At 41.4% G+C, this 17,540-nt stretch overlaps 1 protein-coding gene across 4 annotated transcripts in view; it reads left to right on the forward strand.

The window, feature by feature from the left end:
* The first annotated feature begins 324 nt into the window (after positions 1 to 324).
* The window catches only part of sp3a (sp3a transcription factor), a 42,606-nt gene continuing 25,390 nt past the window's right edge, over positions 325 to 17,540 (forward strand). The window contains exons 1-4 of one of the 4 annotated variants that reach the window (XM_055637961.1): positions 325 to 624; positions 748 to 839; positions 1,043 to 1,147; positions 11,951 to 13,388. In XM_055637961.1, the coding sequence (XP_055493936.1) occupies positions 618 to 624; positions 748 to 839; positions 1,043 to 1,147; positions 11,951 to 13,388 (1,642 nt within the window). In that variant the 5' untranslated portion in view covers positions 325 to 617. Of the gene's footprint in view, positions 625 to 747; positions 840 to 1,042; positions 1,148 to 11,950; positions 13,404 to 17,540 lie in introns of all 4 variants that reach the window. The other 3 variants (XM_055637959.1, XM_055637960.1, XM_055637962.1) reach the window with 3 other exon arrangements.

Genomic DNA, 17,540 nt, shown 5'->3' on the forward strand with positions numbered 1-17,540 from the left:
GGTTCGGTGGAAGCGGGAAACCTGCTTTGTGTTAGATCGTCTCGCAGCGGAGGAAGGGACCAGGCGCAGTGACCCAAACCCCGAGCATCACCGACCCGTGAACCAGCACTTCTCTCCCTCCCTCCCCCCGACTTCGCTACTTCTTCTTCTTCCTCCCTCTCCCCCCCGCCCGACATCAACCCCTCCCCCACCCACAAGGAAGGAAGAAAATCGTCAGGGACAGTCAACCAAACTAGGAGGGCGGAAAGCGCCCTGACTGACGGTGCTCTCTGCTAATCGGCCCGTTTCTGCCAGCCGACCGGGCCCAATGACAGGCCTGACGGAGGGCGGGCCTTCCGCCATGGCGTTGGGTTGAGCCGACAACAAGCGTCGTGTGGGTGGATAGTTTTTTTTCGAGAGCCCCGGACGGTCCCGGCTCCAAGCTCCACCCTTCGCCGCTTCCTGCACCGTCAATCAAAGCAACGAAGCAGAGAGGGGGGAAAAATATATTGTAATCAACCCGGCGCTCGCCCTCCCCCGAGAAAAAAAAGAAGGCACCATGTTCATCGTCTGAGCCGCCGCCGCCGCCGCCGCCGACCGACCGACCGACCGAGCGTGGGAGGGACCGAGCGCCCGCTATGACTGGTACGTTGTGCAGGCGGGGAGGCCGGCAGCTCAGCCGGCTTGCATTCTTCCTCCCTCCCTCCCTCCCTCCCACTCACTCACTCTTCCCCCCCTTTTAATCTGCTCTTTCTCATTCCTCCGCAGCTCCAGAGAGGCCAGTGAAGCAAGAGGAAATGGCAGCGTTGGACGTGGACAAGCAGAGCGAATACCTCCAGCACAGGAGCACGGCGGCGCAGGTAAAGCTCGGCCGCTCTTCCCTCCCGCACTGCTCGGCCCCGCGCTTTCTTTTGTCTGGCAGCTTACTTGTATACAGACGGTTGCAATTGTTGGTGTGCGAGTGTGTCGTGTGTTTAAATTTTGATGTGTACGGTTACTTCCTGTGTAAGCCCCGGACTAATTCACACCCACTTTCCTCCTGAACCCGCCCCCCTGTGGGTAGAACATTCAGCCGTCACCGCTTGCACTACTGGCAGCTACGTGCAGCAAGATCGGGTCGCCGCCATCGGAGACTGCGGGAGCTACCGCCACTGTTGGAGCCGGCCTGGTGAGTCAATCAGATCATTGTATAAACACGCATAAAAAACAAACCATCCAATATCGCCCCACCACACCACCGCCCGAAAAGGATCTTTAGCAAAAGCCCAGTTATCCTTGCAGTCAACTCCTGCGGACTCGGCCTTTGGTGCCATTTTATTTTTGAAAACATAAAATAATTAGCAGGCTTAACCGCAAGTGTAAAATGGTAAGTGAATACAAGGATAATCTAACGTTCAAGGAAAATCGATTTCATACTTTGAAGTAGTCGACTGCGGTGGGATAGCACCATTTAAGTTTTCAAAGCAGTAGTAAAGATTTAACCCCATGTAAATTGTATCCCCCCCCCCCCCCAGGCTTCTGTTGAATTCGAGCAAGCTAATTTTCTTGTAATTGACAGTATTCATATTTGCAACAAAATAAGTATTATTAAAAAAACAAAACGATGCAATTCAACCCACTGATTGAAAAATACCACACCAGCATGATCCTGCTCTCCAGTATCTAATTTGTAACACTGGATAACAGAGTACTCGTCCAAACATGTTTTTAAATGTGATGTGGGGGGTTTCTGCTTCTACCACCTTCTCAAGCAGATCCCTGGTGTTTTGGCTGAATTTTATTTCTCCTGCCTCTAATGCTTTACAAGTAGCGTTAAATTTTTTTTGTCAGTTATGTTTTCTTCTCTACCAAGGTAACTTCGCTATTTCTATTTGCTCTTTCTTGATCGCTCATAATTTTATACATCTCTCATGGCCTCTTAACTTAGTTTTTCATTTTATAGCTCCAATTCTCCTGTCCAGTGCACTTAAATGTTTCCATTACCATGATTTTTGTTACAGACCCACATTATAGGCTGTTATCCAACTTGTATGTATAACCTCACAGCAGTGATAGTATTACCGTGGCTAATAGAGAATGTCCTTTCAAACACCTTGTATTCTACCCTTTGAAGTGTTGGACTGGGACTTTGTTCTTTTACTCCTTCAAAATCTATCCATTTATTGTGTTGTAAATCCATTTTTGCATTTTTCCAAATGCATTACCTTGCACTTCTGCATTAAATATATTTTCTATTTTTTATGGCCAACTGGCTGGATCATCTACATCATCATAATGCTTTAGTCTATCATCTTCCAGCAGTCCAAAGCATTCCTAGTCACTGTTATCCACATTGCTATGCAATCTTGGTGGTTGTACCTTCTGGTTATGAAAATGCAAGTCAGCTATTATCCTTGACTTGCTGCCATTGAACAAATTTGAATGTAATTTGCCATGTCACCTTGGGTTCCATTCACTTTTAGATTTTTGATTGACATGTCATGCTAGCATGTGTCAAAAGCCTTGAATAACACATCTACTGCAAAGCCTTCATGGAGCCTCAAAGAATTTAGTCAGGTTAGCCATGCACATAAATTCCCTGAATAATCGATGTTGATGGTCCCAGATTAATCTGTGCATTCTAAACAATGGGGTTATATTCACTCTTAGAATATAGTTGTATATTAAAGGAATTGAGAGTGACATTATCACAAAGGGAGGTGCCTTTATAAGACACCAAAAACTCACCAAGACGTTTCACAATCATGTTATCAGTTTCCACGAGGGGTGGAGGGTGAGGAAAAATGGGGATAATTTAAGAGCGATTTTGAGTTTGGAAATTTGTTAGAGGACTTTGTTTCTTCAACATACTTCTTCCCCCCCCCCTTCCACCCAAGAAAAAAAGTGTTATAGCATATTTGCAAAGTCAACGAGGAACTGGGGAAATATAGTAAGGAAACAGTTTGTTTTTTCCCCCCTTTATTACAGAGCCATTATTGCAGTCAGATTATTGGCATAATATTTTAACCCTACAGCTGCCTTGTATTTTTAGTAATCTATTTCACTATATAAACATGCAAAGTTAACGTTGAGGTCCTACTCTTTGCAAACCTTTACTCTGGAATAAACCAACAATTAATTTTAAATCTCCAGGTACTTGATGTGATATTGCATTTTACTAGCAGTTGTATACATTTGCTGTAACTTAGTAATACCATTAATGGAAGAAATTTGATGCACCATGTTACCATAATTTCTGATGCAGTTTGTGTACAAACATTTCTTCAGTTAATTTTTGTTGAACATATTCTGACCTTCAGCATCTATTTTGCTTATAAGCCAAACATGGGATACTGAAAAAATGCCCACAAGTGATAAGAACAATTAAAGCTGCTAACTCTTTTTACTTACTAAAGCACCATCAATGTCCCTTTCAGTTTATCCAACATAGAAGGGTGGATAAACCTTTGGCAACTAATTGTACTTGCAGCTTCAACCTTCGCAAGGTATAACGAAACCAACCTTAAATGTTTTTATATGATTAAATGTTCTGTAAAACACTGAAAAATCTCAGCATTATAGCACTTTAAATTCTTTGGTGTGCATTGGTTACCATTAGGGTGCATTTTATTTGGGACCTTAATCCCAGTTACTGGTTGCTTTATAGAATTTTGTCACAGTTGTGCCTTAAGAATAATCAGTTGGAAATCTTTTAATATCTTTTGTATTCATGTATCTATTGAACAAAATATTTATGCAGTTGCCATTATATTCTTACCGAACAAAACAACTTATTACAGCATAGAAACGGGTTAATCAGCCTTCCAAGTCCATGCCAACCATTAAATATTCATTTACAGTAACCTTGCATTAATCTATTTTCTCCCAACATTTTAGTTTAGTGATACAGTATGGAAACAGGCCCTGCAACTGACCTGTTCGCACTAGTTCTGTGTCATTCCACTTTTTCATCCACTCCCTAGGGGGAATTTACATAGGCCAATTAACCTACAAACCCACACATCTTTGGGATGTCGGAGGAATCTGGAGCACCCGGAGAAAACTCGCGCAGTCACAGGAAGAATGGGCAAATTCCGCGCAGAGAGCACCGAAGGTGCGAGTCAAACCTGGATGCCTGGTGCTGTGGGGGAGTATCAGCTTTACCAGCTGTGTCACAGTGCTGCCTGCGATAGTTTATCAACTATCCCCCGATTTTACCAGTCACCTATTCATTAGAGGCATATTACAGTGGACAATAAACTTACCAACCCACATGTCAGGGAATGTGCAAACTCAGCACCTGAGATCCGGATTGAACATGACTCCCTATGCTGCTGAGCTGCTGTTATTGATTCAAAAAATTGTGGTTTTGGGTGACCTTCTGCAAAATCTTCAGCTTTAATGACATTTATTTTTCAAAATTTTGTAATAGCAAGTACAATAACATACTTTTCAACAGTGGTACTGTTTACTCATTGTTGCTTTTGAGAAGGCGCCTGAAGAATTGATTTAAAAAAAAAATCAAGTTTAATTTATATATTTTCCGGATTGGTATTCAGTTTTTTCTAACTGAGTGAAATGAAATTTATTGTTGGACTTTAAATATAGCTTAAAACTATTCAGTCCTGTGGTAATGTTTAGTAAAGTAAAATTAAAGGATCTCCTCAATAGAAAAATGTTTAAAATTAAATGCATTTGCTCTTGTGAATAACACGATGTATTGTTTAGTTCTGGCAAAAGTTATTCAACTGGCAAATCACTGGGTTTCCATATAATGTTTATATACTGCCTCTGGCCATGTCAATACACTAATGTTAGCACATGAGGGAGTATCTTATTTCTCATGTACCTCGTATTCCCCACCCTTGCTGAGGTATAAACTTTGTGTTAGATGTACAAAATCAGTTGCCATTAATGTTTTTTGCTTGTGGAAATGGCTATAGATTGAAGTACAATAAGATTTTGGTTATTGGGAACTGCACAATCTAGTTACCAGCATTTTGGAAATCTCTCCAGTAACTGGGGTCCACATCAGGGTGATATGATGGTAACCCCGGATCACACCAAGTTTACTAAGTATAATCTAGATTCTTGCTGGTAGGTGCTACTGATTGAGTTATTCCTCATTTTCCATATACCATTAAGCAGATCATCCACAGTTTACATTACCAGATGTCTATGTACAGCCTGCAAGTACAAGCAAGTGTTTTGAAAGACTCGTAGGATGGATTTGCCAGTTGTTGCGAACAGTTGTGGCTATAGGCAATAGGTGCAGGAGTAGGCCATTTAGCCCTTCGAGCCGGCACCGCCATTCAATGTGATTATGGCTGATCATCCCCATCAGTACCCTGTTCTTGCCTTCTCCTCATATCCACTGACTCCGCTATTTTTCAGAACCCTATCTAGCTCTCTCTTGAAAGAGAACCTGCCTCCACCAGAGAATTCCACAGCCTCACCACTCTCTGTGAGGAAAAGGTGTTTCCTCGTCTCCATTCTAAATGGCTTACTCATTATTCTTAAACTGTGGCCCCTGGTTCTGGACACCCCCAACATCGGGAACATATTCCTGTCTCTAGCGTGTACAAACCCGTAATAATATATGTTTCAATAAGATTCTCTCTCATCCTTCTAAACTCCAGAGTATACAAGCCCAGCCACTCCATTCTCTCAGCATATGACAGCCCCACCATCCCGGGAATTAATCTTGTAAACCTACGTTGCACTCCCTCAATAGCAAGAATGTCCTTCCTAAAATTAGGAAACCAAAAATGCACACATTACTCCAGGTATGGTCTCACTAGGGCCCTATACAACTGAAGAGGACCTCTTTGCTCCTATACTCAACTCTTGTTATAAAGGCCAACATGCCATGCGCTTTCTTCACTGCCTGCTGTACGTGCATGCTTACTTTCATAGACTGATGTACAAGGACCCCCCAGATCCCGTTGTACTTCCCCTTTTCCCAACTTGATTTCCATTTAGATAGTAATCTGCCTTCCTGTTTTTGCTACCAAAGTGGATTACCTCATTTATCTGCATTAAACTTCATCTGCCATGCATCTGCCCACTCCCCCAACCTGTCCAAGTCACCCTGCATTCTCATAGCATCCTCACAGTTCACACTGCCACCAGCTTTGTGACATCTGCAAATTTGCTAATGTTACTTTGAATCCCTTCATCCAAATCATTGATGCTACAGGCATCTATTCTTGACATTAGCTGAAATTTTATCAAACAGAACCCAGGAAGAATACATTCTTGTTAACACGTCGATGTCCATTTTGTAAATCCCATCCAGCGATAACGTCAGTATCCTTTTTTAAAGGAGTCAATAACATATAACACCTCTCTGAAGAAGGGTTTCGGCCCGAAACGTCGCCTATTTCCTTCGCTCCATAGATGCTGCTGCACCCGCTGAGTTTCTCCAGCATTTTTGTGTACCTTCGATCTCCAGCATCTGCAGTTCCTTCTTGAACACATATAAAACCTCGTCTGCTGTAAAGTCTAGATGGGCTTGGGCTAAATTTTTTATTATCAGTTTTTTAATCAAGAATGGGTAAACAAATATTTTAAACTTCTCCACATTCCCTTTCTATGGGACATTGCATCTTCTGCAGTGTGGGACATTTAATTTGGGAACTGTTTGGATTATAAACAACACGGGAATCGAACCTTGCTGTAAGATTGGGTTACAAATGTAATTATCAGGTCATTGAATAGGTATATTAGATTAATTGGTATGTCCAGTCTAACATTTGATAGATGTGCTCTAAATTCATACATAACGTTCCTAAATTTTGTGTTATGATTCTGTTCAGTTGGAAAAGAACCATAACCAGCCAAATAAATGTTAAACCTGATTCTGAATCCTGATGCATTAAATAATATTTTTCCAGCTTCATTTCAGCCATGTTATATTAATTTAAATGTCTTGGTGATTGTCTGACCAAATAGCTAATTGTGGGTTAATTGAATAAATGTCCAAAGATAGTGGACAAGGAATGTGTATTTTGAGTTTTCTTTTCAGTTGTTATATATTTTCTGTTTGGAGCTAACTTATGAAATTGGACACATGGAATTGACCTCGGTAATAGTCACAGTATGTTGGCTCTTAAATTTACTGGCATTTCAGCTTGAGTCGACTACAGTGTTTCTTGCATGCTAGGTTTGTTTGAGAAAATGGTCTCGCCACATTTAGAGATAATTATACAGGTCCCCCACTGATTTTACGGCACCTTAGATTCCAGAGCCATGTTGAATTATCCATTTTGCTGGACTAACAGAGGTCTCCTGGGGTTCTAAGTGATAGGAGTAGAATTAGGCCATTTGGCCCATTGAGTCTATGCTGCCATTCAATCATGGCTGATCTATCGCTCCCTCCTAACCTCATTCTCCTGCCTTCTCCACATAACCTCTGACACCTGTACTAATCAAGAATTTATCTCTGCCTTAAAAATATCCTCTCACTTGGCCTCCACATCCTTCTGTGGCAAAAACATCCGTAGATTCACAACCCTCTGACTAAATAAATTTCTCCTCATCTCCTTCCTAAAAGAACGTCCTTTAATTCTGAGGCGACGACCTCTAGTCCTAGACTCAACCGAATCTACCGAATTCAGGGGGGACCAAATACTGCTCGCAAAGACGGCTTTGGGGACAGATCTACTGACTGTGGCTGGCTGTTACTCTAGCACTTTGTGTGTTGCTCAAGATTACAAAGCCCCGGCCACGGTAAATTCGACGAGCCGATCAGCAGCGGATCTGACATTGAGATCAACTGCCTCACCTGGCCTAGGCACCACTTTTCCTGGGGGATTCGAGAGGAATTTCAAATGTGCTTTTGTACTTTTGCCCAGCTTAAAGGAGGTGCCGGTCCACTGGTATCAGGAAGATCGTTGGTGGACCTGTACCTGTATTATAAAAATGGTTCCAATTGCTGCCTGCTGCTAGCCCATTGTGTTTAATGGAATTGCCAACATGTATCAAGTATGGACGGTGATAGTTTAAATTGATAGTTCATCTGTCCGATTCATCATGCCTGGTCTCTCCAAGTCCATGCCCCCCTGAAAGTGGCAATACAAGTAGATAGTGGTAAAGAAGGCCAGAACTTTGTGTTATTTTGCACAAGAAGGCGTTTGGTATGGTTGCTTTCATCGGTTGAGGCATTGAGTATAAAAGCCAGGAAGTCATGTTGCAGCTTTTTATGACTTTGTTTTGGCTCCATTTGGAGTGTAGTTCTGGTTTTCCACATTACAGGAAGAATGTGACGGCTTTAGAGAGGGTGCAGAAGTTTTATCAGGTTTGGAGGGTATAAGGAGAGGTTGGACAGACGCGGATTGTTTTCTCTGAAGCATCAGAGGTTGAGGGGAGTCCTAATAAAAATGTATAAAATTATACGAGGAATATATAGTCGGAACCTTTTTCCGTTGGTAGAAATGTCTGTGGAGGGTTTATTTTGCAGTTCTATATTCTGTGTACCCTTCGTGATTTTGAACTCTTAATAGGAGAGAAGAAAAGCCAAAGGAGTGGATCCTTGGCTGTACTGCATAAATGGTTGAAGAATAGTAAAGAGGACCAGATAGCAGGGAGCACTGATGTTAACATTCAATTTGGTGTAGCCTGCAGCAGTTTGTGCTGGGAAGATTTTTCCTGGGCACTGGACATATTTACAATCTCAAATGAAGAAAAGGTTTTGTTTGGAAATGTCAACTGAACTTTAAAATAGTTTAATTATTTTGAATCACTTGCTACGTCAGAAGAAGACGTGTTAGCATTCTAAAGAATTTAGGGAATAGGGTAGAAAGCAATTGACCAAAAAGTTAGAGGAAGTTTGAAAAGGCAAAAAGCTTTCAGACCATTTAGTAATATTGTGTAACATATTGCTTATGTTTTAATCAAATCAAATGTAAGATTTTGAGATATATATGATATTCATATTTTAATATTTCTTCAATGTATTTAGGATAAAGACAGAGGTAGTAAGGTATTAATAGTGGTTTCCACATTGATCTATTGGATAATATCAGTAATGATATTGGTCCTCTGGGTTATAAACTTACAGACATGTCATAATACAAACAAGCATTTGGCACCAAATACATCCTTGGCCAAGGATATCAAAAGCACAAAATACTTCCTATGTGATCTTTCCAATGGTCTTTGGTACATAAAAATGCTGGAGTAAATCAGCGGGTGAGGCAGCATCTACGGAGCGAAGGAATAGGTGACATTTCGGGTCGAGACCTTTCTTCAGACTTTGTCATTTCAGCAAGACTTCTTTATTCTCGTATCTGACTTACTTGCATTAAAGTATGACTTTCCAATTAAGTGTCTGCTCCATCGGTTTGTTACATTCATTGTGCATAAAGAACCTAATACAAAGAACCTCAAACTAATCTTGTTAAGATAATAATACATCTTTCCTTTTTTCTTGACAAGGGGGATGTGCAATCTACTAATATTTGCATAGTCAGAATTCTTGGAGGTGACTGAATATGTTATACATGTCGGTAACATAGATTCTTTGTAGCCGCAGCCCAAGTAGCGATCCTTGCAGCACCCACTAATTAATCTTATCATTATGAAAGTTACCTTTATTGTAAGGCCGTTGTCCCTCTTTCCGTTTATTAATCCTCAATCCATGCAATAACGCCTATCAATGAGCAATAATTATGCGTAACAATATCTTGTGTGACAGGGTAAGAGACTTGGAAAGAATGTTGTCCCCTTACTTTATTGTCCATAAGAATAGGTTACTGAAGAGTAGTCGTGTTATGTTGCTGCAGGCATAGTCTAAATTAAAGACTTTGTGCATCTACTATTTCTGTCCATTGTGGTAGGTGTCACTATCCAGGTATTGGATCCAATGTCTAAAGCATTAATTAAGGAGATTGGACGGTATTACTCTTGAATGTGGATGGGTTGTGCCTATCCAAGGGAACGTGCTCTTGCCCATTGGTTAAGTCTACTCTTTGGTTCATGTTGATGATGAGAGGAAGCAGAGAGCTGTATTCGTAATAATGGTATTTATGTTTAGCATGCAAATATATTATTTCATGAAATGAAGCAATCTATTGCATTTTGAAATGTGGATTAATAAAAATACTTGCAATAAATTTGAACAATCTATCCTATCCAATGGAGACATGGAACTCAATGTATTAATTGACTCGATGTGGCTGCTTTGTATGAATCTCGAGAATAGAATACAAATAAAAAAATACTTGGTTAAAGGAGGAGTTATGGAACGCTTTGGAGGCGTGTGTCAAGGGTTTAAGAGAATTGTTAGACTGGAGGTTCTGTTGTTGAAAGCACGAACGCCGAGGCAAAGCTATGAATATGTATGATGTATAAAGGTTCAGATATTTGATGAGCACACACACATTGGGGATGCAAGTCTAGGGGGAACCAACATTGTGGCGAGTTAAGCCTTTTGGGAGACTTGAAATCATGGGCATTGCAAAACCAGGAGCTAGTGTAGTACAGGAGTGATGAACGAATGGTGCTTCCTGTGAAAGTCCTGCAAAAACATCAAAGCTTTGGTCCAAAATTGTGATCAATCAGACATGAGTTTAAGAACATAGAAAATAAAGAACAGGAGTAGATTGGATTGACCAAGTGTCTGGATAGGAAGGGTATGGATGAAGATTTTGGATGATGATGAATTGATACAGGGGCAGAATTTGGTGAGATGAGTCTGAGGAAGGGTCCCGACCCAAACGTTGCCTATGCATGTCCAGATTTGCTGCCTGACCCTTGGAGGTAAACTTTGTGTTCTGTTCAAGATTCCAGCACCTGCAATTTATTGTACCCACTAAGTGAAATGATTCTTGGAATGAGAATGTGGTTAGAAGCTTATCTTGATGGGCACTAAATTATTGATTCCGTATCGGACAGTTCCAAGTGCAAAGTCCATGGCGGGACATTTTACTGGGCACAAAGATAACTTGTTTGGTCAATTTAGCTCATCTAATACTGTATATCAGGCCAGCATTGTGACAAATTAGACAGCTGAAGTATTGAAGGGAGGTAATGATTAGATAAAGCTGGATGTTGGCAGCCTATTTGAAATGTGTTTTGTTGTGATGTTGAGAGTAAGTAGGTAGATAAGGAAAAAAAGAGAAGACCAATAATCGATCTTTGGTGGATTAAGGCTGTGATCTGGGCAGAGGGCCGCGCAGTGGTAGAGTTGCTGCCTTTCAGCGCCAGAGACCTGGGTTTGATCCGGGATGTTGTTCAGGTGACAGTGGAAGGGGAATCAGGGAATAGTTTTTAAAAGTTAGTTACAAAGTGAAGCTAAGTTTATCTTATCATTTTACGAACACCCTGGATCGTGTGTGGTTTTGGTAGAGAAGGGCAGTAAGGAGGCGCAACAAGTTGTGTCACTGTTCCAGATGTATCGCCCTTGGAATTAATCTATACCAGGGTGAAAGGAGCAAGGTTAGGGAGGAGTTAAGAGTAAAAAAATAATGGTGACCAGTGCTTTGACGGTTGATGTCAGGATGTGATTGAGCAAACAAGTAGAACAAGGGTGGAGCTATTTGCCCTGCAAACCTCCCCTGGCTGTTAGTAAGATGTTGGCTGATCTGATTGTAACCATAGATCTATATTTCTGGTACCAACAGGAGTTACAAGTGGGGTGGGGGGGGGGCAAATGATAGACATCTGTGGTTTTCAGAATAGAGTTGTTAGTGACCTGAAGTGTTCCCCCAGGATCAGATGTAGAGAGCTGTCGGTGATGAGAGTAAACATTCAGAGGTACCTCGCCATATAATTGACACAATAGCATTGGTGATGTTGGGTTGGCTGTGAATGCTGGTATGAAAGTTTACATGCTGTAAGGAATTAATGTAAAAATCCATTTGCCGTAATCAAATTTGATACTGGTTAATTGATCCCCTCCCCCTCACAGAATTTCTAAGCAAATAATGCAAAGCTTGTAACATGTGATATTACGGTTATATTGAAATGCATCTTTTTCTTTTCCTTTCAGCCGCTTGATTTAGCTTCTGCACAGTTGGCAGCGTCAAATGGATGGCAGCTAATAACTTCATCCACTGTAGTAACAAAAGATAACGCAGGCAATTTTGTGCAAATTACTGGGCAGGTTCCAGAATCCCCTGTGAATGCTTCTGTACCAACAAGTGGACAATATGTTTTACAAGGCTTGCAGAATCAACATGTGTTTGCGGTCGCTCCAGGATCATCGACAGATGCAACAGGTGCAGTTCCTAGTGTTCAGTATCAAGTTATTCCACAAATTCAGACTGGAGATGGGCAACACTTGCAACTAAGTTTAGCCTCGTCTAATACAGAAGCAGCATTGCAGCAAGATGGTGATGGTCAAATTCAAATTATTCCTGGCACCAACCAAGCATTAATTGGCAGTAAGACTCCTTCAGGCAATATCCTAACCACCCAAAATATTATGTCACCGGGTGTTTCAGTCCAGATACAGCCGAGTAATGCACATGTCCCTTTGCAAATCCAAGGAGTCACATATGGTGGTGGGACTTATCCCAGTCAAACGCAGCTTCTCACTAATGTTCCTGTTGGATTAACAGGAAATGTTACTTTTATGCCCATTGGAAATATTGATGTTGATTCTCATGGAACACCTACTTCACAGTCCATGACTCAGAGTAATGCTACAGCAATTACCACTTCAAGCCAGATGATTCCTATTTCATCAGAAGATATTACTACGATAAATACCTCAGCAAGGACAGATGAACAACGGATTTCTGTAGCAGTGCAGAACTCGGCTTCTAGTGATTCTAACACTAATCTAACTTCCTATGTGCCAACATCAGTGGGTCATATGATTGTTTCAGATGGGCATATAGATTGTGCACATCAAACTTTGAGCCGTAATTCTACTGCAACCTCTGACCAGATACAGACAACTGATCTTCATTTGAACCAATCTACTGTTGATCACACACAGTTACATGATCTACAAGCCTCGCCCTCGCAACAAGCTGACCATCAACTTCAATTTCAGTCACATCACCAATTTGCTGTCCAGCCGCAAATTGTTCAGAATATTCCTCAGCAGGCGATACAGACAATTGGAGGACAAACCATTACTGCACAAGCTGTTCCTCAACAAGCTTTGCAGAATCTTCAACTGCAAGTAATCCAAAATGCAGGCTCCCTGATATTACGAGCCCCTACGTTAACTCCATCTGGAGAAATTACTTGGCAAACCTTTCAGGTGCAGAACATCCAGAACTTGCAAAATGTGCAAATTCAGAATGCACCAACGCAGCAGATAACTCTTACGCCGGTGCATACCGTTACGTTGGGCCAAGTATCATCCAGTGGGGCATTGACTCCAATTGCACCAGCTCCATTAACTGTTAGTAGCCCACAATTACAGACAGCAACTGTGAATTCGTTCACCTCTTCAAGCATTCAATTGCAACAAGGTACACACAATTCGAGTAAGTATTTTAACTGAATTATGTATTGCACTATCCTAATTTCGTCACTAATGTATAAATCTTATTTTTCCATGCCTTTGTGGATTGCTTTTACTATGTACTGTCTGCAGATGTGTGGCATAATGCCACAATTTTTCAAGTGCTGCTGCAAAATTGAACACTGAATGTGTGAGATGTTCTTCATGAGGAGGATAGAACCTACCATCCACATGACTGGATGGATAAGATTTGCAATTCCTTTGTTGGTTTAAACTAGTGTTTCAGTATTATGGAAGAACACACTTAGATTTCAGTTCACTGTCACCTATTTTATTATATATCTCAAATATTCACTTAATATATCTGTAAAAACATCATACGAGGTAGTGTAATATATCAGCATAAATTTGCTATGCTCTATAGTTTTAGGTTTGAAGTTAGAAAGTACTATGGATTGAACTTTTTCTCAATTTAATAACTGATTGGCACAATTATACCAAATTGTCATATGACCTTTGACAGTCAGAACATTTGAATACAATGTGTTCGAACAAAATATTTTTCTACCAGTTAAGCTTCAGATGGGTTTTTTTATTAGGGGGGAGACAATTTGTGGTGTCAAATATAAAGTGCACTAGGCATCAGGCAGCAGTGCCTTGATGCTGACTAGATGATGTCTAAGTTGCAAAAAATTGTCTTTCTGTTGCTACTATTACATCAATTTGGTCGCATATCTGAAATCTGTTATGGAAACCGCTCCATTTAGTTGTGGCCTATGGAAATGATAACAAAATGCAAAGTAATTAAAGATGTCCCTTTTAATGATTGGCACCCCATGCATAGAAAGATCAAGAGAAGTCCAGAACTAGGGGGTCACAGTTTAAGGATAAGAGGGAAGTCTTTTAGGACCGAGATGAGAAAATCATTTTTTACACAGTGGTGAATCTGTGGAATTCTCTGCCACAGAAGGTAGTTGAGGCCAGTTCATTGGCTATATTTAAGAGATGTGGCCCTTGTGGCTAAAGGGATCAGGGGGTATGGAGAGAAGGCAGGGGATGGGATACTGAGTTGGATGATCAGCCATGATCATATTGAATGGCGGTGCAGGCTGGAAGGGCCGAATGGCCTACTCCTGCACCTATTTTCTATGTTTCTATGTAAGACTGCATTAATTGCTGAATACAAATATACTGGCTGCAGGGTAACAGTTTCATAATAGGTGACTGATTCGATAATCCATTGAGTCATTCTTAAGGCAAGGAGACGGGACATGTTGGCAATTGTCCTTCATCAAGTTGAGCATTTGGCAGGCAAGCAGAGTAGCAAAATGCTGATAGCATTTTTAGCTTCTCATCTACATTCCAGGTTGACTCTGGTGCACTTTCTCGTAGATGCTATTTGAACACTAACTGCTCTAGGTGATTTAAAAAAAAAAATCCCAAACTGACCTATCTGATCAACAGGTTTTCCGACATTTTCCCCCTTGATACCCGCAATTAAAATTTTCAATATGAACAGTATGGGTCTTGTTCTTCTTAACAGTTGAAGATAAAGACCCAAAGATGCCAAGTTCAGATTCCATTGCAACATTTGCAACATTTGGGAGTTTTAAGTTGCACAGGCCATCCCTGATTCTGTTTTTACAGATGTCCATTCGTTAATTTTTGCCTGTAAGTCGGAAAGTACACAAATCAAATCAAATCTGGTCTGGTTATCATACCCACACATTATTGTAATGAATGACACCAAAGGCACAAGACTGATAAGAACAATTACAAATAGTGGAAGGGGGGGGGGGGGGATTTGTCATGCCAAATTAATATTTACATGTATATTGACTTTTGAATCTATATTTTGGGTTTTGAGTTGAAGTGTCCATAACCCAGCATGTTTTGGGGTTTTTTAAATAGGAAATTTGAAAGGGAATTGGTAATTTTATAGTGAATTTCCTGAATTGTTTGTTTTAAACAAAAATCTATTCTAATTTCATCAAAGAAATGTTCTCGGATAATTTTGTCTACCCTGCAGTAATCTGGTTTTCTCTTTTAACCGTGTTTTGAAGTGGCCTAACAAGTAAATTACTAGACAAACTGGGCTCATCAGGCAGAATTGTATATCCTGGGAGCCAGGTTCTGACAATCGAAATGCAAATGCTGCCTATTGATGCCATTAAACATCTGAGGACATGACCAATTTGGGGAAAACCGTGCCACATTAGACATGATTTGACAAAGACGTTTTTTTTAAAAAAGGCTCTTTTCATCAATGTTCCAGACTATTCCATTGGGATACCTCATCCAGAGCTGCCAAGTAGTACGGATTTTCCGTATTTTATATAGAAATGCGATTAGAATACGGATGTACGATTTTGTGTTGGTAAATACGGATTTTAAATACGGAGTTCAGTTCAATCTAACGAAGGTTCTCTACCAGAAACGTTACCCATTCCTTCTCTCCAGATTTGCTGCCTGTCCCGCACCAGGTTTAAAAAGAGTGCTGCCAGTTTAACACGTAGGAATTTAAATGACGAGCTGCCTGCTGCAGTGCTATGGGTTCTAAAAATAACGCCATCCTGCTGGAGCGCTATGGGCTTTAAACATAGTGCTATGGCCACAGAGCTATGGGTCACAGAACAATGGGTTCAGGAAGATTCTTGTATAACAATGAGTCTTGGGAATTCTCTTTCTCAGTGGAAGTTGAGCCTTTGATTATTTTTCAGCAATGGTAGAATTCTGGATAAGCCTAGTGGTGAAAGGTTACCAGTGGGATTGAAGTTATATTGGGATTGGCCTTGATTTTACAGAACGGTGGGTGAGCTCAAGGGAGAAAGAGGGAGGGGTGGAGAGAGGGAGGGGATGGGGAGGGACATACAAGAAAAGAGGTCACAGTAAACACAAGGAATTGTAGATGCTGGAATCTTGTGTATAACACAGTGCTGGAACAATGTTTCATGTCTGGACCTTTCTTAGGATGTCATGGTTTGAAGAGGTCATGACATTGGGAGAGATGGACATTTGGCAGCTGTGGCAGGGCTTGCACTCCATAGTTTCCAACAAGACGAAACCAAGTAATAGCTCAAGTATCGGCAGCAACGCTGCCCGATTGATAACTATCAGCATAGGAGCATCTCAAAGCTGTTTTCTGTCCCCTGCACTACTCTCCTGCGGTTGGGGCCTAGGTTGGCACCACAGAGGCATCGGGAGAGGACCCGGCAGCAATAGTGGAGAGGTTGGTGCGGCGGTCGATGAGAGCGCCAACTGATGGACGAGGGGGACACCGCCGCCAATGGGAGGAACAAAGGAGGACCCAGCGTGGGGAGAGGGAGAGGGGAGAAGAACCATGGAGGACCTGGCGCGGCATACTTTGTCGACGATCTTTGTGTGGCCTTGGGTATGCAAGCAAAGAATTTCATTGTGACATGGTTCATTCATTCTTCACCCATGGCTATAAAGCCACACATAAATCTAACACCATCTTTAAATGTGCTCATGATATCATTGTTGCTGGAGGAATAACAGATAATGATGAGTCATGTACAGGAGGGAGATTGATAATCTGAATGTTGCTCACAAAGTCGGCAAGACGGACAAGCTGATTGTTGATTTCAGGAAGGGGAAGCTGGGGATCCACAAAAGGGACACGAGCTTCAATTTCCAGGGTGTGCATATATTTGAAAATCAATTCTGCATCCAGCACGTCAACTCATTCGCAAAGAAAACTCATCAACGCTTCTTCCTTTGAAGTTTGCGGAGATTTTGAATGTTGCTGAACACGTTATTAAATTTCTACATGTGTATGGTGAAGAGCATACTTATTGCTTGTATCAAGGCCCGGTCTGGCAACTTGAATGCCCAGGAATGAAGGAGACTACAGAGAGTGGTAGATACTGCCTGATCCATCACAGATACTGATCAACCCCATCATCAAAGCGATCTATAGGAGGCTATGTCTCAAAAAGGCAGCCAAGATGAAAGATCCACACCCTGGCCATGGTCTCATCAAACAGGCCTGAAACCAGGTTGAAGAACAGCTTGTTCCCAACAACCATAAGGCTGCTGAAAACTACACATTAGCAAAAGTACACTCGGCAACTATGATCTTCAATGGATTATGCTTTGGCTGCACTATGGACCTTGGTTTATGAGCTGTTGTGGTTAG

This window comes from Leucoraja erinacea, chromosome 7 (assembly GCF_028641065.1).
Source record: "Leucoraja erinacea ecotype New England chromosome 7, Leri_hhj_1, whole genome shotgun sequence".
In the NCBI taxonomy this organism is placed as follows: Eukaryota; Metazoa; Chordata; class Chondrichthyes; order Rajiformes; family Rajidae; genus Leucoraja; species Leucoraja erinaceus.